Here is a 10737-nt window from a genome sequence, read left to right on the forward strand (position 1 = left end):
GAATGATGTGCTGGGCTTGAGGCCTGGCTCTTCACGCGGCCCCAGGGGTGCTGCTGGCTCCCGCAGCGCCAGCTTCTCCATGCCTGAGTCACGGGGACACCGTGTCACGGGAAGGGCAGACCAGGTGCACCCCCAGCAACCCCTCTAATTGTGTCGAGGCCGGAGGCTGCGGAGGTGAGGACAAGCGGCCCTCAGCCGGGCCGGGCACCACGCCCCCTCCCCATGCTTCGCCCACAGACATGAGAGGGTGAGGCCCAGCTCTGGAAAAATCAAAAGCGGGAGCCAGAGCCTGTGAGGTGCGACTGGGGAGGCCCCGAGGGGGAGTGGCCCGGCCTCGTTAGCGCTGACCCTGGCACTGAGCCGCTCCTGATGGATGGGGTTCGGGCGGGACAGGCCCCGGGGGAGCGGCGGCCCTATCCATTACGGGCCCATCAGCTCCTCCCTGCTCCAAATGCCACGAGCCTCGGGCTGGGAATAAATCTCTGTCTGGGCCGCAGGAGAGCCGAGAAGGAAAAAGGCAAAGCATGAAAAATGTCTCCTTCCGGGCTCTGGCAACAAAGCTGCCTTGCAGGATGGAGCTTGAGGAGGAGTTTGGGGAGATGGGAGAGGATGCAGCTGGAGCAGTCGGGCAGGGGGTCCCAGAGAGGCTGGGCTTCCGGGAAGGTGGGAGGGAGAGCGCAGGGCCCTCAGATCACCACCTTCCTCAGCTACACCTGCCCGCCTGGGCCCCTCTTAACAGAACTCCGTCCAGGTCAGGCCCATGGAAGCGGGCTGGCTCCGAGGCGGAGGGACCCCCGTCCCCCGTCGGGTCCATTGCGGGGTGTCCCAGGCCCAAGCCAGGCTGTGATGTGCCAGCCAACACCTCCACCTCCTGCAAGAATCTTTTCCTGTCCTGGAGTAAACACGCCTCCACTCACCACCCGCTAAGGGACACGACCTCTCTCTCCTTGCCTCAGCTCCTAGCGGCTGAATGGAGGTGCCGGGCTTTGGCGAGGATTAACTGAGTTATTCTGTGGGAGGCCGGCCCCCAGCGAGTGGCTGCTGTTCACAGATGCCATCCAGCTGTGAGGACTCCCCTCCACCCCAGGCATCCTACCTCTGCCTCCTGGAAGAGTGCAGGCTATGGATAGGGACACCGGCTCTGGAAGGAAACGCGGCTCAAATCCCGCTGCGGCCACTGACCGGCCGTGTGGTCTTGGACGAGTGAGTCTCTGAGCCTCAGTTTCTCCATCTATAAAATGGGGATAACCGTCCCTACTTGGCAAAATCCTGAGGATTTAATGAGACGATGTGTCTAAAGTGCCCAGCGTTACATCCATCGGCCGCTTAGTGAGGGCTCTGCGAACGTTAGCCACGGGGACTGCCCCCCAAACACACATACGCTGGTCCTTGTCTTGTTTTCTGAAGCCTCTGAGAGCAAAGCTCCTCCACTGGCCTCATAGCAGGGCCTCAGAGAGTTGAGGACCATCTGCATCTTCTCTCATCCAGTAGGGAAAGCCTCATTTCTTGCCACGTTCTTTGTACACGGCGATCTCCCTCCCCTTGTCCCACCCACCAACCTGATGTCTCCCGTCTGGACACTCTCCTGTTTGCGGGCCTTCCCCTGAATCTATGATGACCCACATTTTTTAATGATGCTACAAGTGTGACCTGAGTGGCAGAGTAGAATAGGTAGGTCACCTCCCTCGTCTGGACTTGCTACTTCCCTCTATTAATGTGGCCAAGGAACACATTCAGTCTTCGAGGCAGCACCACTGCAGCGCTGATTCATAACATCAATCATAGGGGAGCACAGGAGAGCCTGCTAAATGACACAGGAACCTCTGGCTCTTCCGTCTCGTCTCTGGGTCTCACATCAACTTTCTCTTCCCTTTCAATAAAGTCTCAAAGCCTTAAAAGGCCCCGGACCACATTTCTCCAACAAATATTGTTCCAGGCTCTGATGATAGAGCGGTGGACAAAGCTGACAGTGTCCGTGCCCTGCAGGAACTGCATACCCGGTGAAGAAGCAGAGAACCATTTAAGTACAGTTGCAGTCAGCGCTGGGGAGCAGATCGGTGGGGCTGGGCGTCTGGTTGCCTGGCAGGACGTACCTTGCAGGCCAGCACGTAGGCTCAGGGGTCTTTGCGAGACCCACAGGCTCCCCCTTGTGGCCAGCCCGGTTCCACTCAGCTGAGTTTCAGGCCAGCAATAAACCCGGAATTGGTCTCCCCATTCAGAAACTGTCTTGGATACCTGGGACAGGTGTCTGGGAAGGGGTTTACTGTTATTTTATAGGAGTCTGGGTGGGTGGCTTGGATTTTGGCCGCCGGCTCCAGGAGAAACAAACTAACCCAGAGTGATTGATGGGCCCATTGTAAATTTGTAAAATAAATCAGCCTGGCAGAGAGATTCAGAAAGCCTGTCAGGCAGCAAACATTTTTGTAACAGCCTGTAAAATTTCCTCCATCCTTCACATTTGTCAGGGTCAGGCTGATGATGCATCTGCTAGCTGGGCAAAGCAGCAGTAGAGAGGGTGGGCTGTCAGCGTTCGCTAGCTTTCTGTGTTTCTTAGTTTTCCGTGGTCTGAACGCTTTCAGTACCAGGATTGGAGGGGGTCTGGACTAGACTAATTGGTGGATGGGTTCAGTGTTCTACCCGAGTTGCTACTGGCTTCATAGTCAGACTTCAACGTGGCCATTTGCTCATGCATTCATGCAGCGGATATTTACCGAGGCCTCTTTCAGCAAAGGCGCTGTGGTCGGCACCGGGGATACTGGGGTTGAGCTGAAGCAGGCCTGGAGCATCCAGTGTAGTGAAAGTTCCGGACGCCCCATCAAAGAGCTTGTTTATCGGGAGGTAGGTGAAGGCGAAGGGAAGCGACATATCAAAAGGCACGTTCGCTGGGCTCTTTGGATGCGTTCAGGTTAAGTTTAAAGCTTTAAGAAAAATCCAGACAGGATGGCCCTCACCATATATGTTCTGTCTCAGCCCCCACTTAGTGCAGGAAAAATTGGGGTAGCATCTCTACCTGTGTCACCTCCATCCTTGTGTTTGTTAGGAAGGCAGCTCGGTGCCAAGGTCACCATCACAGGTGGTTGGGCCCCATCCCGCCATAGGGCAGCCAGGGGCAAATGACTTCCCCTCTCTGACCCTCTGTCTCTTCTTCTGTAAGATGGGGACGTAAGCTTTGTACTCACCGAGCTGTTCAGTTATTTAAGGAGAGGCTGCTTCTGAGGTGCTTGGCACCATGTCTGACACGTAATAACAACAATAATAACAGTTGCCGTTATTAGTTCCAAACGGGGTCTACCCACCTTCCATCTGGCCCATGTCAGATACTGACATGCAGGGAGCGGTTTGCTCATTGACTGAACGATGAATCCCCCTACTAGCGTCCTTGCCCCGCTTGTGGCATGATGCTCCCAGGCAGGGTGGAGGTAGAGCCCTGGACACCCAGAATCTGCCAGGAGCGCCAGCTACTGCCCAGCTCCCCCGTCCCCCTGTCTCATCATCTTCGACAGCGTTGGACCAATTAGGAGCAGCAACGATTAAGATGTGCCGAGGGCATGTGAACATTTGCAAACACTTATTAAAATGCATCAATAATTAAGCCCTTCTTTAATCGTTACATTTCTGGCCCCCAGACATATGTGTTTATGGACCGGGGGTCACAGCACGCTTTGAGATCTGTGTTATGGTCTCACACGTTGCTAATGAGAATCTAAAATTCTTCCCTGACTTGGATTCTGAGATTTGACGGTGAAACGGCAGAGTGAGCACGTGCCAGCTCTTTCCGGCTATACCCGATCCTAGAGGTTCGGTCGTCAAAGCCGGCCAGCTAGCCAGGGTACAGATCCGGGCTCCGCCATCGTGCAGCCTCGGGGAGTGCACGCACCCTCCCTTTCCTGGCCTGTGAAGTGAACAGAATGATACCTGCCTCACAGGATTCATTAGCAATTATATGTGCAAACGCCTGCCACGGGTAAGTTCAATTCACAGCAGCTGCTGTTCGTGGTGGGCCCTACCATCATGAGAGGACAAAAAAAGAGGCAGCAGGTAGCTCAAGGGTCAGGATGACCAGTCTACACCAGCAGTTGCAAACTCAGTGCCTACTGGGACCAGACGGGTCAAGAAAATGAGAGAAGCCAGGCTGGGTGGAGACTGGGATAGACAGAAGGGCATGCGTGGAGGGCACCCATCCCCTGGTGCCAGGCAGGAGTGCAGACCCAGGTTGCCTGGGCTTCTGACTTTTTAAGGGAAGCAGGAAATCTGGGGTTTTATATGAGATCTCCTGGTTTTTTTTTTCTTTAATGTGGCAACTCGTTCAAACTTTTGATTTGTTTAATTGCTGCCTGGGCCAGACAAGCATCTCTGTGGGTTGGCTTGGCCTCAGCCCTTACTTGTGATCACATGCCGACACGGGCATCCTTTTCCAGATCATTGCTTAGGGGTCCGCTCCCTTTTGGCCAGAGGCTCGTGGATCGAAGTGTGCCTTTCTGATTTAGTGACAATCTGTGACAAATTGGTGTGGATTGGGAAGCGAATCAGCTAACTGGAAAGGAAGTAACAATAATCCCAAATTCAGGTTTTGACCCTATACCTGGCGCTGAGGGCTTGCGTGGGCAGGCGGACGGAGGCGTGCGCTGGCCCTCACATCTAGCTATTTTGTCCATCGTAAAATATATACAGGGCAAAGGGGATTTGATGGTGGGGGGGCGGGGGAAGAGCCGTAGCCAGAACGTTCTCTCATACGGCAGTTACAGCCCCTCACTCAGCACCCCTAGCTTAGAGTAAGCTTCTCGTGTATTTAGTCTGAAGTGGAGCTTTATTTTTTGACATATCTTCTGCAGTTGTGAGTAAATGGTAGTCGTTTGTTTCTTGGCTTCTTTAGTTATTGGACCAAATCACCCCAACAAGTCCTCGGGTAGTCAGGTGTAATCGGATTTGGTTTTTAACATGCTTTTAAAGTAAGGAAATAAATACAATCGAGGGCTGTAAAAGGTGATCATTAGAGAAGGGGCCTCGGTCCCGTAACTTTAAAGTAATAGCCCCATTATGGAGAGGGGGGCAATGATTTTTTAACTGTTCCTTGCATTGATGTTGTAAAAGGTAGAGGGGCTTTGCGGGCCGGTTGGGCATTTCAGTAAGAGCTTTTCCAGCAGCCATTTAACCTCCATTTACGAAGAAATAAAGCGAAATTGATGCTGATTTGGGCCTGCTTTGGGGGATATTTTTGTTCCATAAAAGCCCTTTTGCTTGCAATTTGCTGAGCTGCCCTGTCACATCAGAAAGGGCTGCTGTTGATAAAGATAAAGCTTTATGGCCACGATATTTGCTGCTAACAGCAACCTAATGCAGCATTTTCATTTTTGTGCAATGAATGTTAACGTCTGCTACGAAAATTGTCATTAAATACCATTTTAAAATCCATTCAATTTGCATATGCAAAGCCCATTTACCATCACAGAAGATATAGCCGGCACTTCATCATGTCCTTTCCCTGAAATTGCAGCCACCGGGTTTTATAGCAATTTAAGATTTTATATTGAAAGCTAGATGATAATGGATGTCCTTTCTGAGCCCAGCTGACTTAAGCTTTTCCATTGTATGTAGAATAATGCACCCCAGGACCAGAAACTCTGGGGGATCACGCCGTACATCAGCCCCAAGGAGGTGAGATATGGAAGAAAGAGCACGGGACAGGGAGTCCACCAGCCTAGCTTGAGGTCTGGCTTTTGTCTGGTTACAACTTGCTGTGTGACCTTGTGAAAATCTCTTCACCTCTCTGAACTTCTATTTTCCTGTTTTAAAGAGGGGCTTCAAACCAAGTGATTGCTAATGTGCTATGTGTTCTAATATCTCATATTTTTAAATCTAAGTACACTAGATTAAGAATCCAGGCCAAGCTGTGCTGTGAAAAAGTTGTGTGAACTTGTGGAGGTCAATTAATCTCTCCATGACTCAGCTGGATAAGTAACCCTGCCTACTTCCTGCACAGGTTTTTTTTTTTTTTAATTAAAAAAAAATCTTTTTAATTTTTTTATTGAAGTATAGTTGATTTACAATGTTGTGTTAGTTTCTGGTTCATGGCAAAGTGATTCAGCTGTACATATATACATATGTATATTCTTTTTCATATTCTTTTCCATTATGGTTTATTACAGGACACGGAATATAGTTCCCTGTATACAGTAGGACCTTGTTGTTTATCTATTTTATATAGAGTAGTTTTTAATCTGCTAATCCCAAACTCCTAATTTATCCCTCTTCTACCCCCTTTCCCCTTTGGTAACCATAAATTTGTTTTCTATGTCTGTGAGTCTGTTTCTGTTTTGTAAATAAGTTCATTTGTATCCCATTTTAGATTCCACATATAAGTGATATCATCTGATATTTGTCTTTCTCTGTCTGCCTTGCTTCACTTAGTATGATCATCTCTAGGTTCATGCATGTCGCTGCATTTGCATTATTTCATTCTTTTTGATGGCTGAGTAGTACTGTATTCCTTTGTATACATATACATCTTTTTATGTTCTGAATTTCTTTCTTTTTTATTTCTTTTTTTGAATTTTATTTTATTTATTTATAGAGCACGTTCTTATTAGTTCTCTATTTTTTTTTAATCTTTATTTATTTATTTATTTTTTTGCTTTTGTTTTTGTTTTTTTGCGGTATGCGGGGCCTCTCACTGTTGTCTGTGGCCTCTCCCGTTGCGGAGCACAGGCTCCGGACGCGCAGGCTCAGCGGCGATGGCTCACGGGCCCAGCCGCTCCGCGGCATGTGGGATCTTCCCGCACCGGGGCACGAACCCGTATCCCCTGCATCGGCAGGCGGACTCTCAACCACTGCGCCACCAGGGAAGCCCCGAGTTCTCTATTTTATACATATTAGTGTATACATGTCACTCCCAATCTCCTAATTCATCTCACCCCACCCAAACCCTGCTTTCCCCCCTTGGTGTCCATACATTTGCTCTCTAAATCTGTGTCTCTATTTCTGCCTTGCAAACCAGTTCATCTGTACCATATTTCTAGATTCCACATATATGCATTAATATACGATATTTGTTTTTCTCTTTCTGACTGACTTCACTCTGTATGACAGTCTCTCGATCCCTCCACGTCTCTACAAATGACCCAATTTCGTTCCTTTTTATGGCTGAGTAATATTCCATTGTATATACGCACCACACCTTCTTTATCCATTCTTCTGTCCATGGACAATTAGGTTGATTCCACGTCTTGGTTATTGTAGACAGTGCTGCTATGAACGTTGGGCTGCACAGGGTTTTAGTGACAATGAAATGAGATTGACGTAGAGACAGAACATACCCTGAGAATCCCAGAATGCCAGTGACTGCCGTAATATCCTATTTACACTTGAGGAAACAGAAGCCCTGGAGGGAAAGAGAGTTGGGAACAAAGGTGGGACTAAAAGCCCGGGCAACTCCTCCTGGGCACCATGCTGTCTTCAAGACACTGGTGACCAGTATGGACCAGTCTAGTGATCACACAGCTGGGACTCTGTCCCTCTGCACTCCAGGCAGTCCTGGAGAGCCTTGCCTTGCCTTGAGGGATTGACTTGGGCATTATTTCAAAGGTGCGAGAAGGACAGTATACAGGTGCTTAGTTAATCTGGCCCAGAAGTGACTTTCCAATGTGTCTCTAGTGCCACCTTTCAGGTTTTGAGGGCTGATGAACAGCAATGAACAAATAGCGTTTCTGGTGAGAGAGATGTGCATGGAGTTTGAGGCCAGGGAGGTGGGAAAGCTTACCAAAGAGAGGATGCTGAGCTGAGCTTTGATGAGCAAGTAGATTTTACCAGGTAGGATGCTGAGAAAGAGGGAAAAGCATACAAAGGTATGGTGGCATACACTGTGGGAAACACCGTGGCAGTTCCTCAAAAAAATAGACATAGAATTCCCATGCAATCCAGCAATTACCCTTGTGGGTATACACCCAAAAGAATTGAAAGCAGGGACGCAGGCAGATAGTGTGAACACCCATGTTCACAGCAGCATTATTCACAATAGCCAAAAAGTAGGAAGTAATCCAAGTGTCCATCAGGGGATGAACGGATAAACAAAATGTGATATGTACACACCATGGACTATTATTCAGCCTTAAAAAGGAAGGGAATTCTGACCCACTTATGCTAAGTGAGATAAGCCAGATATAAAAGGACAAATACTGTATAATTCCACTTATATGAGGGGTCCCTAGAGTAGTCGAATTAATACAGAAAGAAAGTAGAGGGTGGTTACCAAGAGCTGAGGGGGCGCGAAATCGAGGGTTACTGTTTAATGGGTACACGGTTTCAGTTTAGGATGACGAAAAAGTTCTAGCGATGGATGGTGGTGATGGTCGTGCAGCAATCTAAATGTACTTAATGCCCCTGAACTGTACACCGAAAAATGGTAAATCTTAATGTATATTTAACCACAGTAAAAAAATGATTAGAAAAAATAAAATAAGAAATAAAGGAAGCCCCACCTCCCCCCAAAAAGTTGAGTAGCACAGCCAAAGGAAGGCACCCGTCCCGGAACAGTGGGTTGTGGCGGGAAAGGACTGGAGATAGACTGTCAATGGCCTCGCATGTGGGCAGAGCAGGGCAGTGCCACACAGATGGACTAAGATACAGGCGTAGTCTCAGGTGTCACAGATGGGACTTGGGGCAACTGGAGGCCCCAGGCCATTCACTGCTGGCTGAGAGCACTGCTATTTATTTGTACAATGCAATGTACACATATCAGTGATTTTTGTAATGCTTGTGTTGTGACATAATATGGGTTGGGAAGCCCTGTTGTACCGGACATTTGCTGTTTTTGCCTGCTGTTGTGTTCTGTTCTTCTCCTTCTGGATCAGAACCTCTATTTCTGCATCTTTTCCACCATCAGCCCCTGTAGATCGTGGGGACTGATTCCAACCACGCCCCCTCCAAGGAGGGGCAAAGGATCAGACCTGGCCAATCAGAGCACCAGAATCCCCCGGCCTCAGTAATTGGTGCAGAGGCAAAAGTGTGACCCAGGCCTGGCCAATCAGTGTAGGTCACAATTTCTACTCACCCCTGTGGTTGGTTCAGGGATAAGCATGATACCGAGGTTGGACCAAAGAATCTTAATCTCAAGGCTTTTGTAGTTCCTACACCACTCCCACTGGGGGGGTCACTAAAAGAATAGGACGTAAGAATGGAACCGATTCTGGCCATTTTGCCACATGAGGAAGAAGCCTGTCGGAGAATGGAGCCAAAACTGGGAAGCACAGCCAAGTCATGGAGAGACCTACCCAATGCTGGTGACATTGCCTGATTGCCTAGATCCAGCTATGCCCCAAGCTCTACCTTTTCAATCATGTGAGCCAATAAATTCCCCTTCAAAAAAATCAAAGTCGTTTGAGTTGAGACTTGATTACATGCAACCACATTCTACTTTTATAGAATGTCACGCATTCCAGAGTTGGGACGTGGGTCACATGTCTGCCTCTGAACCAATCACTTTGGCCGTGGTTTGTGAGCTATGCTGATTGGCCAGGCCTGGATCACTCGCCCCTCCCTGGAGTCCAGAGTCATGCTCCCACGTTGTTCCCTAATTCAGTCACCACTGAGCAACCCCCTCGCCGTCACGGGTGCCAGCCGTCTGGCACGGGTGCCAGCCATCTTACCGTGCCCGGATCCCGAACGTCATATTTGGAGGGAGAGAGGGCGGTTCCTTCTTGAGGCGCCGGTCATCCTGGTCACTGACGCGGATGTCATTGAGCTGACGGTAATGGAAATTCTCCCGGGCAGTTACCAGGCCGGCTTTTACTGCCCCACGGTTCATGGCGATATAATCCCGGCTCAGCTCATGGGGGCAGGTAGGCTGCTGTTTAAATACATTCCAGTGTCCAATGGCTGAGGGCAGGGAGAGACAGAGCCATGGCATGGAGATCAGTCTGGGAAGTAAAGCAATCCGTGGCATCTGACGGGGAAGAAATTGGGGCACGAATACCTTCTCATTAACCTGCAGCCTGCTGGGTGACAGCCCTGCTTGGCCCCCTGAAAGGGTGGGGTCAGGATTCCCAGAGATTCGAGACGGTGCCTGAGCATCCTTCATGGAGCTGGGTTTGCCTGGCCTTGACCTCGTTTGGGAGATCAGAGGGTTGGTCACGAGCCTGTCTATGCTTGCAGCTCAAAAGGTGCAGAGCACAGACAGTCTTGCCTGGGGACAAGGTTCCACACTGTCTGGGGCCCTTGCTAGTTCCCTGACACCTTAGACCTGGACCCTTCGTGGTCCTGTCCTTCTCGGCTAAGCAAACTGTGGTTTCCGCCAGAATCGTGCTGCAGGGCGGGCCCCTTGACTCTTTTCCTGGAGGAGGTAGCCTAGGTGGGGAGTTCAAGTCCCTCTGGGCTCCAAAGGAAGCTTGCTCACCTTCAGGGACCCCTCCATCCTGCCCCCGGATGTAGAGTCCATAATTAAAATTAATTCCAGGCAGACTGCAGGTTCTTTCCTGGGGCTTCCCAAGTTCAGCCTGTTGGGGGAAGGACAGAGAGCAAAGGTGAGGAGTGGAACCTCAGACCAACGGTGTAAATTCAGTGACAGCGAGTCTTCGGGTGCTTGCTCTACCCCAGGCCCCGTGGGCAACCTCAGGGCTACTAGGGTGTGGGACACGAGCCCTCGCTGAGATGAGCGCGAGCTGCTGTTGGGCGTTGCGACACACCTTGGGGAAGCCTGCCTGCTGTTCTCCTGCCCGGGGGCGGGGGCGGAGAGCAGCGTCAGGA

The 10737-nt window shown here is 50.0% G+C and overlaps 1 protein-coding gene across 1 annotated transcript in view; it reads right to left on the reverse strand.

Moving 5' to 3' along the window:
* CFAP77 (cilia and flagella associated protein 77) overlaps window positions 1-10737 on the reverse strand; it is a 35196-nt gene that overhangs the window by 23984 nt on the left and 475 nt on the right. The window contains exons 2-4 of the mRNA XM_055089388.1: window positions 10602-10702; window positions 10388-10487; window positions 9642-9870 (exon numbers count right to left, since the gene is read on the reverse strand). Coding sequence (XP_054945363.1) covers window positions 9642-9870; window positions 10388-10487; window positions 10602-10702 — 430 coding nt within the window. The remainder of the gene's footprint in view (window positions 1-9641; window positions 9871-10387; window positions 10488-10601; window positions 10703-10737) is intronic.

This window comes from Physeter macrocephalus, chromosome 13 (genome assembly GCF_002837175.3).
Source record: "Physeter macrocephalus isolate SW-GA chromosome 13, ASM283717v5, whole genome shotgun sequence".
Taxonomy (NCBI): Eukaryota; Metazoa; Chordata; class Mammalia; order Artiodactyla; family Physeteridae; genus Physeter; species Physeter macrocephalus.